General features: G+C 45.1%; 1 protein-coding gene across 1 annotated transcript; it reads right to left on the bottom strand.

Annotated features, from left to right (window-relative positions):
- Positions 1–1,289: 1,289 nt before the first annotated feature.
- On the bottom strand, positions 1,290–13,617 carry pi4k2b (phosphatidylinositol 4-kinase type 2 beta). The gene is made up of 10 exons (XM_061245598.1): positions 13,048–13,617; positions 8,650–8,795; positions 7,457–7,657; positions 7,078–7,209; positions 6,349–6,502; positions 5,976–6,040; positions 5,525–5,624; positions 4,174–4,307; positions 2,514–2,573; positions 1,290–2,034 (listed from the first exon to the last, which is right to left on the bottom strand). The coding sequence occupies exons 1-10, from the start codon at positions 13,379–13,381 to the stop codon at positions 1,861–1,863; spliced, it is 1,500 nt and encodes a 499-aa protein (XP_061101582.1). The 5' UTR covers positions 13,382–13,617; the 3' UTR covers positions 1,290–1,860.
- Between the last annotated feature and the right edge of the window lie 413 nt (positions 13,618–14,030).

The raw sequence follows: 14,030 nt of genomic DNA on the forward strand, positions 1-14,030 counted from the left end.
AAAAGGTGACACCTAGTGGCCACAGATAGAATAGATCCTGGATTTTTATTATGCCCACGGGACAGAGCCAGAGATCATGTCCAAAACACCAATGTCCAGGCAGGGGAAGGGCACAGGGAGGAACACCAACTCTTCCAAAGAGGAAGAGAGCTGTAGGTTTCTGGACTGAATCTGGCGTGAATCTGCCGCGTGAGTCACCCGACACCTCTCCACCTCCATCCGGGAAGGAGCAGGGCCTAGTTCCAGGAATCATTACCCTGCAGTACTGCTTTCAGTCAGCTGTCGAACAACGGGCTGTAAGCCCACCCAATTATCAATACTAGTCATGGAAGGTGACGATATATTTTCGATGGTCCAAAAATATTTTTCTATGCATCAGAGGCAAAGCAGATCTTGCATTAAAAACGATCATTGACTCCATATCTGCTGTCGTCATCTGCGGTTACTTAACGTTCAAGGATACACATCCCGTAGCGAGACAGCTGGATCCCGATCAGACCCGTTAATGATCGTTTGAATGTTCAACTTGTTTTGGTGCCTGGGAACAGAGAGAATAAAAGTGTCTCCCGTGTCAACTAGATATTAGCAGGCTTTCATATTCTTCTGCTTAGAGAGACAAATCTGGTCGCAAGGGGAGGTAGGAATTGTGATTGGCATGACAACCGAGTTCTAATTAGAAAGAGACGTGGGTTTAAAAATAACCGTTAACACATTTTCACTGTCAACTGCCAGCACCTTGCGCTCGTCATCACGCACTCTCCACATCCCTGCATTTCTGTAGCAACCACCGCAAATTCAACTGTTAATTCATCCATGAAGGACAGCTACAACGCGGCGTGTCCCGATACGACACCTGTCACCAACCTTCCCGCGTCACAGCCGACAACACAAGGCAATAAAACATTTACAAAACTCGTCAGTTATCATCATTCTGAGCAGTTCCATAAAACTTCAGAAATAACATACAAAAAAATTCGTCTAATCATATTTCTATTGCTATTGCAATATGCCCTATAGCAACCACCAGAGCCAGATATGGGCTGTTCAGTGATAGGACGGCATTTACAATGGTGTTTACCTTGGGCTGTGAACACCAGCATGACATAACAGAGTTAATAATTAGATTTCAGCCTCAGTAAAAAGAACAATGTACAACTACTGTATTCTTGGCGAGTCATATCAATGAGCCATAATATCAAAGAGTATTGATATTAGAGTTATATCAATCAGCCATATTGTTTCTCATCCAAAACCATACAAAATCTAAAAATACATTTTGCGCATTAACATTCATATTAAACCAGTTTCCAAATTTATTCAATTTGATCACTTAAGTTAAATACATTTCAAACTACTTTTACAATCATATTTCAGTAGAATAAAAATCCAAGATGCATACAAGAGTTGTGTACCATAGTTGTCTGAACGGGCGTGCTAATCCTTTTTAAGCCACGTGAGAAGGGAAAAGATAAGCTCCTCCAGTCGAATCCAGGGGGCCAGTATACTGCAGCCAGCATTTAAATACAAGTCAATGGGCAAATACATTCATTGTATAAAAATACTATTGTCAACAGCAGTATTCTTCTACACTGTAATGTCGGAGAGAAGACATAAAAATTGTAAACTTGCAGTTACATTCAAGCAACACTTTGTTTCCACCATAGTCAAGTTTCATTCTTTCAACTAGTTTTCATTAAGTCTCAATTGTTTTGGCAGTTGAGAAGCTTCCCAGCTTCTTTCCAATACATTTGCTCCCTTCATATTCCAAACGGAATTCCATTTGTGTAGAAAAGCGGTCTTCAGCTTAGCAGGGCAGGAGAGGCCCCACCAGGCCAGGGGCTTTCCTAGTGCCCAGTCCCTCTACCAGGAGGTGAAAAAGGGCCTCTTGCAGTGGAATGTCTGGGTGAAGGCGTTGCCCAGCTGCACCACGCGGCCTTGGCTGCCCCCGCTGCTGCGTTCTACCACCACGCGGGGCATCTGCACCAGCTGGATTGGGCTCTTACCGTCCTTCAATGCCTGGGTGAGGTTCAGAATCTGTGGGGAGAATGATTCATTCTGTTTATACTTTGAAGAGCAGGTTTTGAAGGCTTTTTTTTTTTTTTATATATATATTTTTTTACATTATTTCACTTCTTCCACTTATAATCCAAAGGCAGCTTCTAATATCACAAACCTCTCTGTTCTTGAGGCTGTGAGGTGATGGGCTACTGTATGGGACTACTGGGAATTTATGCACTGAACCAGAATTCTTCACTTTCCCATTTGTCCCAGTGGTATACTTTCAATTATGACATTTCCTTTCAAATAAACTGACATTCAAAAGGAATAATTGCCAGAAAATAGAGGACAGGAAATGAGTCACAGTGCGCTGACGTTTAGCAGCTGGAACAAGCTATAAATAAACGGCAATGTGGTCAAGATCCTTCAGGAGACGGATATATGCTAACGGGCTCCTGAAATCTGTGCTCGCGACCTTGATTCAGCACAGGAAAGAGGAGAAAAACAAACCTCACCTGTCCTCTCATTACGGACATCTGTTTTTCAAACGTAGCTCTGTCAAATCCTTTATCCGTCTGCCAGAAAAACAGAGAAACACTCAGGCTGACTGCGAGACCAATGACACACCCGCAGCAGTATCAATCGAAACTGAAACGCTGTTGGTCTGTGCGACACCCCGTGTTTGAACATCCGACGGTAAACACCACATGCTGCAAAATTAATGACACGAAACCACAGTAAGTATTCTAGGTGCGGATGAATACTTACTGACCAGGCCATATGCTGCCTGTCACATGCTGGAAAGAGAGAAGAGCGCTCTTGTACCAATTGGCTTTTTCTCGCCCCTTTTCTTCTCCTCAATTTGGCATGCCCAATCATACGCATCAGCACTCATTGCTGAAAGGATTATCGATTCAGGAGAGTGCAGACAAGTACACGATCCCCGGTCACTGCACACCTTACTGCTGTTCACAAAAAGGCTTGTACAGATGTGAGTTGGGGGGGGGGAAGATGTTTCACGTGCAGATCAACAGAAAGACATGGGGGGCACAGTCGTCCTGGCCGACTTAAAAGCCCCCGTGTCCCTGGTGATGCCTGGGCCAGCTGAATGCCACTGCGGGGCCTTAATCCCAAGCTTGGGGGGAATTTCTGAAGGGGGAGTCAAGGGAGGAATGCGTGCTGTCGCGATCGATTGGAGGGGAATGGAAAATGTGAGGACTTTCAGTGACATACACGCCCACTGGTACCCAATGATGTAAAATCCAGGATGGGAGGAAGGAGAGAGAGAAAAAAAAAAAGGCCATTCTACTCAAAAGTTTTGGGAATATATAGCTGAAGTTCTAATCATGAACATGAACATCCTAACCACATATTTGAGATCTTAAGGAGTTAAACAAGCGCAGAAGAGCCGTCTGTCTCCGTTACTAAGAGACAAGCACGGCAAGTGCCGGAAAACACTGCACTAAGAGAAGAGGTCAGAGCTCTTCAGCACATCTGAGGGCTTCTCGCACACCCTGACGGAAGGAAGGCGGCCATTTTCTTTATTAAACAGTGTCAATATTCCTTCATTTTACAGGACTAAAAAGCTAAGTCTGATGAACAAGCATGGCTCCCTCAAAGAGAAAAATGGAACAAAGTAAGCCCCCCTCATGACATAAAATAATTAGCTCTTCAACTGGAACAGATTTGCTCCTGCTTTATATTTTAAATGTAACATTTTTTTTTTTTTACACTGGACTACAAACCATTATTTTGTATTATTTTAATGAACCTATATTTTACTAGGCCGGTCAATAACATCCGGATCTTGTTTACAATGACAGCTTGGCAATTCATTTATTTCATGCATTTCTCAAAAATAATGTATTATTCTTATGGGGGGGCATCTCATTACATTACATTAATGGCATTTGGCTGACGCTCTCATCCAGAGCGATGTGCGGTTAATTTTCTAGACTCAGCAGCAGACAATCGTCCCCTGGAGCAATGCAGGGTTAAGGGCCTTGGCTCAAGGGCCCAACGGCTGTGTGGATCTTATTGTGGCTACACCGGGATTAGAACCACCGACCTTGCGTGTCCCAGTCATTTACCTTAACCGCTACGCTACAGGCCGCCGAGTCGATACAGTTCCCCTGTTGCCCGGAGAAGAGAGCTTGGACAGGAGTGTGGACTGACCTTGAACATCTCGTACAGGTCTTCACAGAGGTCCTGCACGAAGTTCATGTCCGACAGGCGGGACAGGACCAGCTCCCGCGTCTCCTGGGAGAAGGGCACCTTGGCCTGGGGCAGCCACGCCCAGTGAAACGGATCTGACACCCAACAAACATTTCAGCCAATCGGATGAGAGATCAACCCTTTAAGCGAACAATTAACATTTAATCAAACATTACATTATTGGCATCTGGCAGATGCTCTTATCCGGAGCGACGTACAGTTGATTAGTCTAAGCAGGAGACAATCGTCCCCTGGAGCAATGCAGGGTTGAGGGCCTTGCTCAAGGGCCCAACGGCTGTGCAGATCTTATTGTGGCTACCAGAACCACCGACCTTGCATGTCCCAGTCATTTACCTTGACCACTACGTTACAGGCCACAAACACAATGCATCTCAATGTACTCCTGATGACCATTATTTCCACAATTCGATCATTTATTAACCATGTATTGTAGAGTGGCTGGCAAAACATTTGGGCCATCATCTTCATTAACGTTAAATTGACGTTACCTCTCCAAAGGCTTTCAACTAAATACATGGTACATCTGCATGAAATGTAGTGGATTGAACGGTACATGAACAGTGAAAAGATTTCTTATCCTCATCTGGATGAAATTAATATCTCAGTCAGGCTAGCACACACGATCCAGGCGTGTCAGACGTGTGTATTGATATGAAACATGCCCCTTTTGATCTCACTGCCACAGCACAAAGCAGAGCCTGGATTATGTTGGGGAAGTGTGCAGTTATTACGTACATCCTAACATCATGACTGACAGCATTAACGATGAAGACCAACGCATCATCCATTCAACAGTCTCGTGAGGTGTGAACGAATGGGAGGAACCAACTGATAAAACTCAGACCTTTAAAGGTACAATAGGTCATTTCGGACTTCTAACGGTCAAGGGAGGAATTGCAGCAACAAATACGCTCAAACCACAACACTGTTTATCGCTCCCCCTCTCTGTGAATGTACTGAGGTTGAAACGCCATTGGCTGTGGCAATTAAAACCAATTTTCGACCACTGAGCTTGAATTATTGAACAGCTATACAATGTTTTGGTACCGGCCCATCAACAGCATATTTTTAAATTTAACTATAACTATAAAAACAGGCAGAGGGTGAGCCTTTTTCAATGATGGGATAGGGATTTACAATGGTCTTGTAACACTATTTTAACACAAATCTTATCTACTGTACCTTTAAAGTGTTCAGTGCCGTCGCCCTCAACTACATGTACTGCGTTTTCACAGTAGAAGTTGTATTTGTTTTTTTTTTCAGGATAAAGGAACATAGATGCACTGCTTACAGGCTCTCCACTCGTCTGGGTGTTTGAAGGGGAACGCCAGCCCGTTGTCAATCGCTGCGATTTTAATGGCGGGGTCTTTATTCGCCGTCCATTCAGTGCCCTGGAGGAGAGGAGATCAAAGTGAGTCCACTCTGACAGTTCACCGCTGTCCCGTAAACCTGGCCGCCCATTTCAGCACTGCTGCGAGTGCTCTGTGCTTTCTGGGCAAGTCGGGAGAGGTTCAAAGCAGAGCGCTACGTTCAAAGGGCGGTTTTGTTGCGCCGTTTAATGGGAAATCAAGAAAGCACTTGAAGACAAGACAGGAGAGAATAGGAGAGGAGGAGAGGAGGAGAGATGGAGAGCAGGAGAGCAGGAGGAGAGGGGGAGAACAGGAGAGGAGGAGAGGAGGAGAGCAGGACAACAGGAGAGCAGGCAGGAGGCAGGCAGCTGAGGAGCCACACAGGAAACGCACCTTTTCAGAGACTTCGGTGCTACCAGGCTTCTCGTACTTGATCAGCCAGTTGTCATTTCCCCGGTCTAGGCGAGAAAGAGAATACATTTTTTTTTTACTCCCCCACAGACTATTCCAAGTCACAGTAAGCAAAGCAAATCTAAACGGAGCAGGTCACAGAAAAAAAAAAAAAACACACAGAAACAATGCACAACCCAAGCAGCAATGCACTTACTCAGGAGTACATTTCTACGAAACACTAAATGACGTGGAGTCAACAGCAATCTGACGGAAGTTTGTTTATATAACATCAGTCTGTATGTAAATTAAACAGAGAAGAGGATGACTGATTTAGAAAGCTCTAAAAGTAGACTGAGCGGAAAGGCGGACGTACCGGTGTTTCTAATGACGTAGTCCAGTACCACCAGCCTCTCGAACTGGAACTGCAGCTGTTTCCTCATGTTCTCCGGAAGGGGGTCGGCCTCAAACCTCCTGAGCCAGAAGTCGGCCTCCCGGTAGCCCTCCACGAAGAGCTGAAAGGAGCCCACCTGCGCAGAGCGGACCACCCGTCCTCATTCAGACCCCAGAAACCAGGACAGGAACAGCTCTGCGACTCTGACACGTACGCATACCGTAGCGGCTCAAAGCCGTTTCTGATTACCGACGTCGCTTATATCGAACGCGTAAAAAAAAAAAAAAAACGCCCACTATTCTTCCATTTCAGAATTCCTGCTTTAATTAGCATTTTATCAAGAATAGGCCATGCGCACACACGGGCGGGCACACGCACACACACACACACGCAGACACACACATGCAGACACACACGGAGACATGCACACACACACATGCAGACACACACGCAGACACACATGCACGCACACACAGGCACGCACACACACGCGCACGCACGCACACACACACACACACACACACACACACACGCACACGCACACGCACACGCACAGGCACGCACACACACACACACACACACGCACGCACGCATGCACACACACGCAGACACCAGGGAAAGGAAATGGTACACTTCAATGCTGTATTTTGGGAATGAACCTCTGAAAAGGACAGTGAAATAAGGTGATTCTGGGAGACGGTGTCCTGTTACCTTAGGAGGCAGTCCGACTCTGTGAAACCTCCGGCCCACTTTGGGAACCTTCTCTAGAGCGTACTTCTTTCCCCTGGACTTTGCACGATCGATTGCATTGTAGTGAAACGTTTCACTGACAAGAAACACCACCTGAAAGGACGATAAAGTAAATAAATAAAGCCACACACACAAGATCAACACAGGCCTGATTTAGGGCCTGATTTACTAAGCACTAATATTAGAGGTCTTAAGTAAATCAGGCCCTTCATTTGAAAGGGAATCTCACACAGCCCAGTAACAGGCGAATCCAGTGCACGTTTCAGCAGAGAATTCAGTCTCACATTCAGGTCACTTCCCTCATCAGCCTCACGTGGACGGGCGCTAATGCCGCGCATACCTTGGTTTTGGGCACGACCTCCAATCCCAGTTTTTGGTCGACGAGCGAGGCGGCGGCCTCTGAGAGGTAGCCTTGGTTGGGGACGAGGCAGCCCCTCCCGAAACAACAGGGACAGCAAACCTTGTGGAAGTATTTGGTCCATTTTGGGTTCAGGTGTCCGTAAGGCTCTTCAGATTTTGGTTTAAACACTCCAATTATTTTCTAAAAAAAAAAAGAGACAACAAAAAAAAAGTTTGGTATTTCATTGAAGACGTAAGCCAGATGGACAAACCTGCTTGTGTTCTTAGGATCGGGGAAGGAGAAGGCATCACAGAAGTGCTACATCACCCCAGGCATTAGGCGCTGCGGATGTAAGCCGGCAAGCTCATTTTTGGTTTGGTGCATGGTCCTGAGGAGCAGGTGCTTCTGCAAAAAAGACTATTACAGTTCGGCACTGTGCTTCGCTTCAAGTAGAATATATATATATATTTTTTATCCAATTCAGTCCTTGTCACAGGAGAAAATGGAAAACACAAAGGGAAGCAAACACATTGTGGAGGGCTGAGGGTGGAGGAGGAAAAACGCATCTCTTCCAAAAGCAATCAGACTTTCAAATGAACACCGCCCAGTTCCCTTTGAAACATCACCGCAGAATAAAAAGCACGCCGCACTTTAGATGTGTTAAACGTGCTATGCTGTCTGCTGCCCGTACTGACTGACGTGTGATCTGTCTGAAGGTACTGAACGTTGTCTTGCACCAGCATGTGATTTGCTCTTAAATTGCCCGTGTGGAATGAATACAGTCCTATTGTATTGTATTCTAGTGTACTGTATTGTGCTAAGCGAAGGCCAGGGACATTTGTGTGCCACCGGAGCAGAATTATGAGGATTGGATAAGACTACTGAATGTAAGCAAATGTGGAAAATGCCGGTCTCTGGGGAGAAAGAAAAAAAGAAAGAAAAAAAAAAAGGCTTGTAGCATAGTGGTTAAGGTACATGACTGGGACATGCAAGGTCAGTGGTTTGATCCCCGGTGTAGCCACAATAAGATCCGCACAGCCGTTGGGCCCTTGAGCGAGGCCCTGAACCCTGCATTGCTCCTGGGGAGGATTGTCTCCTGCTTAGTCTAATCAACTGTAAGTGGCTTTGGATAATGTCCATCAATGTAATGTAATGTAATGTGTTGGTAGGACGCGGCTCGTCCTGCTCCTCACCCCTTTGGGATCCTTCACGAAGTAGCTGCCGCTGGACCCCTGCGAGATCCTCTCGGGGAAAATGCCGTTCTCTATGGCCTGCTCGGCCCTCTGGACGATCTCGGCAAATTCGGGGTCGTCGGGGAAATGGTTTACCTCACCGCTGGCTGTCACCAGGAACAACAACAACAAAAAAGAAGGTTGAAACCAGGAACCTTTCCCAGATGGGTATTGTTTTTCCAGGCTCCCCTGGGCCGTAACACACCTCTCCACTGTGGGGGGAAAAAACTGTTAAAGGATTCTTTACATTGTGAATCTGAAAATGTAGTTTCAAAATCTAAAAAGCACCTGCCCCAGTGTCGTTTACCATTTGCACAACAGATAATCGATTTGGTCGATTTGATTGTTGCATTCTCCACATCAGTGAATTTAGACAATCATTGGTCTAGCATCACCCCTGCTCCATGCCATTTAGAGACGGTTATGGAGCGAGACTATCTGAAATTAAAAAAAAGTGTAGTTTCCTGAAAACCCCCAAACTGGCGCAATCATCAAATAACTGACTACACGGATTTGATTTTGCTTCCTTTTGAAAGGGTTGAATAAGAAGCCTAGGCTTCCAGTGCAATCCGATACCCGACACAGACTTTCTACAGCTGGGACACCCAATCTCTGGGGCCTCGGCCTCGTCCATTAGCTAGATGGCCATTAAAGATTCATATCCATTCCACGGATGATTTGCAACACAGCCATTTTTTCGAGCAGGCCAAGCTAGAAACATTATAAAAATGTAATGAGGGTGATGCAAGCGTGATTGCCGTTGCGGATTCACAGAGGGCAAACAAATCAGGGACTCCCTACACCCCAGCATGACCACTCCGGTCTGCCAGCTCTGGTCGCCTTATGGTTCCCTCACTACGAGCACCTGGCGGTCAAGCTGCACGTTCACGTCCGTTTTCCGTTCTGGTTCCTCAGTGGCGGAATGACTTGCCTACCACTGTCAGGACAGCAGAATCCCTCCCCATATTTCGACGCAGACTAAAAACACACCTTTTCAGACTATACCTTAGTCCTCCCTCCTGATTTCCACTCCCCTCCCCCTTCCGATATCCCTCTCGTCTAACCCTAACCCAAAAAAACTAAATAAAAAAAGAAATTGCACTTACAATGACTGTCTTTTGTTTAGAACAGCCCTTCATGCGTATTTTACGAGCTATGGATTTGATGCTTTTAACCCGTGGAAGATCCTACGCACTTGTAAATCACTTTGGATTAAAAGCGTCAGCCAAATGACTAAAATGTAAAGTGTAAATGGATGTTGGCAAGGCCAAGGGGATGGGAAAGGTTGAAGAGTGACAGGTACGCCATCAGAAACCCACACTCGAGTTCTGTTTCTACAGTGTGGTGTCGTCGCAGAAGCTCCAAACCCCTAACGGTCATCCCAACGCGCCTGAAGTTTCTTCAGCACAAAGGGAGGTGTGGCTGCTTTAGTGATGCAAACAGGGTCAGCTTCAAAAACCAGCAGCAGCACTTTAATTAATTAATTTATTTTCTCTGTGAAAAGTGGCAGAAACTGAAATGCCAGTGGGCGACTCCCCCAAGTAATTCAAGGTGAAAATACTGATCACACACTCTCATAGTTCTCGGCTCTGTGCCCTGGGCCTGTAAGTGCAGGGCTTAGGCCAGGGCTGTCCATGAAGCCTTTTGTGACAGTTGTTTGTGGAGTGCGTGAAACAGATACATTTTGATCTGATTTCAGAAGCAAGACCAAGCAAGCAGGTCCCTCATTCCCAACAATCAAATCGGAAACAGGAATGACCTGATACAGAACAAGACGTGTAGGATTCCCACAGGTTTTTACAAACCTTACAAACTAGGCTACACATTTACTAGCAATGCGTTTGGCCATCAGCCCATGACCAAAGTGAGCTGAAAATCAAGGCGTATAAAAGCATGGACTGCTGCATAGGAAATGGGATAAACGACACTCTTAACCCTGCCATTTGAAAGCTGCAAGCCTCATAGCTCCAGCCCATGGGTTTATTGATTTATCACCGGTCAAAATGCAACGGACTAGCCTGCATTCTTAAAGAAAACCTTTTTCCTAGATGTTTTCAAATCCTCCGAGTCCTTCAGCCATGTGTAATTAGGTGTGTAGATAAAGTATAACTGACCTACTTTAGAGGAGAGGAAAAAAAATAAAAATAATAATAACAACATTTCAAAAACTGTAAACTGTAGTCATACTGAACAGCTTGCATCTCTCCTGCATTTAGCAGAAATTTAAGCAGGTAAAAAATGTTGACAATGGTGGACTGCAGTACAAGTTAAGGATTAACATGTAATTTCATTTTTTTTTTTCCATCTCGTGGCATACAAGACTTTAAGACATACTGACGCTTGGCCTAATAATGTCCGCCTATTGTTGTGAAAAAACCTGCTTGGTATTGTGTTCTTAAGTAACCGTGTATTCTGTTGCAGCATGACACTTATTTACAGTATATTCTGGAGCTCCATCTTATTTCGCCACTAATATGCATTTAATAAGATATACTTCACTGAAGCCGGTGGGGTAATTTGGCCTTGGGGTAATAATGCATCTTGTCACTGCTGCCTATTTATGCTGTGCTGGATACTAGCATCTGCCAACTAAATACTTTTACTACCATGATAATTACACAAATTTAAAAAGCAATTTAATATGTTAAATCTAAGCTATACTGCCTGGTGGTCTCAAGAGAGCAGGCAGGCTAAAAAAGGCGAAAAACAAAATATATATAAAAAAAATAGAACACCTGATCCAGCCTGGTTCCGTTTGCTGTGGAAAAGGGTCACCTGATTTGCGGGCTACCAGTGGCCTACATTAAGCGAGCTAGGTCCTTTCATCCTTCTGAATGGTGCTTTGTTTGATCTGAAACTCACCGGCCCAGGGTCCGTCACTGCCTTCCTTTATTCCTGGGGATTAGGCAGGCTCTACGTGGTTCTGATAGCCGCGGCTCTGTGATAAACCGGCGTGACCACCTGTCGTCACAGCGGTCAAAGGTGACTCTGGATTCTAGCGATCCCCGTTGCACGCCGGAATGATCCTTCGTCGGGTTTCTCCCCCAGTGTGTGTGTGCGCGTTTCATTTTCAAAAAGTGCAATCATCTTACATGTTTACCGACACTGCCTAATTCAAACGACAAGATGATCAATGATCAACAATGCAGAAAGCCACTATGACAGGCTAACTGACCACATAATTAAACTGATTCTAAACTGACATCGACAAAACAACTCCTTGGACACTGCTGCAGTGTGAGATGTCAACTCTGGGCTGTGAAGGACAGGTGCCCTGCAGGACAAGAATAAACACAGATTCTCCAAACAGGCCATGGCAGACTATGGATGGGGGGATAGCAAAAATTAAGAGGTGACCATCTGCTCTAGGTACACCCTCCACTTCATTAGCAACCCCTAGTCATTGAACTGAGCCAGCCAGAAAGGAAAGAAGAAAAGAATCAGGGCACAAAGACTCCATTCCTCAAAAGAAAAGAAAAAGGTGCCGTTGCTATGGTGATTTTCTTAAATGAATTTAATTCACATTTCATTATTTTGCCATTTAACGATTTAATCATGGTGTCACTGTCTTTTTATGTAAAGCGTCTTTGAGTACCTTGAAAAATACTGTATAAATACAATTTATTTATTATTATTATTATTATTTGCACAGTCCATCGTACATGCTCATGTTATTAACAGACATCAGATCATCATTTTGCACCACAGGTTAACTCACCCTTTAAGCAAGACCTACAATTATTAAATTTACCCAATGCACTTCTAATAAATGACTGGCTTCATCAATAACCTTGACTAGAAATGGAAAAATCCAGAAAACCTAAGCAAGGGGGCAAATAAATAAGGAAGAGGGCAGACAAGTCACTTGGGACAGGGGGCAAGAACGGACTGGTCGACCGACCAACACTGAACTGATATAGCTTGAGCTAGCATTGACTGACAACTGATAACAGGGGTAGCTGAATTAGCAAGTCTGTTTGGCTATCTATCGTGGACAGATAACGTCAGACGGGGAACATTATGCACTCAATAACCAGACACGTCAACGCGCGATGGCTGAAGTTCATAATGCAAGGTACCTACAGTCAGCTTCACAGCTAGCTAGCTAAGCTTAGCCTGCCCACGGTTATACTAATACAGGTGCTACTAGCAGTTACTAGTTAGCGAAATTAAATATCCCCAATGAACGAATATTAACTTGTCAGACGGTTACCATCATCAGTAGCTGTGAAACACAGATAGCTAGGTGGAGGTGGCCGGAATTAGCAAACGTTAGTATGTGGGGAAGAAATGATCAACACAGCTAGCTGTTGTCGGAAATTAACCAGCGAACTCAACAAAAGGCTAGCTAAACCTCACCTGGGGACGCAAAGCTCTCTTTATCCGAGGATGAGCTGAGTCTGTTCCGTCTTGCGCGCTTTTCTTTGCCTCCTCTGGGGGACACGTTGCCGACTGGACCAGGTAATAAGAGCTCTTCCTCCCCGGACCCCTCCGCCTCCAGTTCAGTGAGGACGCTTTCACTGGACTCCGATACCCTAACCGCGCCTCCCGGATTCACTTTCAACGTCTGAACAGCCACGGTCCTGTCAAAAATCCCTGACGGAAACTCGTTTGGGGGAAAGTTGGCTTTCTCTTCTGAGGCTATGGTACCGGTCACCGACGCGTTCTCGTTTGGGTCGCATTCTGCCATCATACTGGCTGACGATTTGGTTTATTTGGCTTTTTGATGCTAGCTTCTGGTAGGTTCACATCGCCATTATTTCCACGTAGCCTACACGCAAGCTGTTGGTTTTGTTCCCCCTTTCATCGCCAGTCGCCCTCTTCGCATTTCATATCCACATCATCACCCGTCCTAAACTGGCTTCCTCCGCTTACTGAGCCTGCGTGCGTCTGAATCCTGTCATCCTGTTCTAACCCACCTGGCAGCAGTTTAAAGACGCAGCGGCGCATTCCTGGACCCGCCTTTGTGTATTATGCGTATAGGTGGACGTCACGTCGGACCAGTTCCACAAACCCACATGTAAATGCATGACATTGGAGCACAATAAGTAGTCAAAGATCTGGTTTTCAAATGACAAAGATCTGGTTTTCAGATGACAAGATTACTAATCGTCTATCGGTGGTCATGTGTAAATGACACATAAGCTACTTAATTATCCCAGTTACATTAAAGACATAATGCACAATATGTATGCATTCATTACTCAAGTGAATAAAATAAATACATAAATAGTCTAGCAGTACTCATTTTCCTACACCGTATATAATTAATGCGATGCGTTAATTTATTAAATATCCTCGTCTATACATTGTAGTCTTACACTACACAGAAAAAAAGTGAA

This window comes from Conger conger, chromosome 6, assembly GCF_963514075.1.
Source record: "Conger conger chromosome 6, fConCon1.1, whole genome shotgun sequence".
Classification (NCBI taxonomy): domain Eukaryota; kingdom Metazoa; phylum Chordata; class Actinopteri; order Anguilliformes; family Congridae; genus Conger; species Conger conger.

Excerpts from the sequence above, each read along its gene's own strand:
- pi4k2b (XM_061245598.1), bottom strand. The coding sequence starts at position 13,381 with ATGATGGCAGAATGCGACCCAAACGAGAACGCGTCGGTGACCGGTACC. Across the intron at positions 7,658-8,649 it reads TCGTGAAGGATCCCAAAGGG|AAAATAATTGGAGTGTTTAA; the intron begins GTGAGGAGCAGG and ends TTTTTTTTTTAG. Across the intron at positions 6,503-7,077 it reads GAGTCGGACTGCCTCCTAAG|GTGGGCTCCTTTCAGCTCTT; the intron begins GTAACAGGACAC and ends CGCTCTGCGCAG.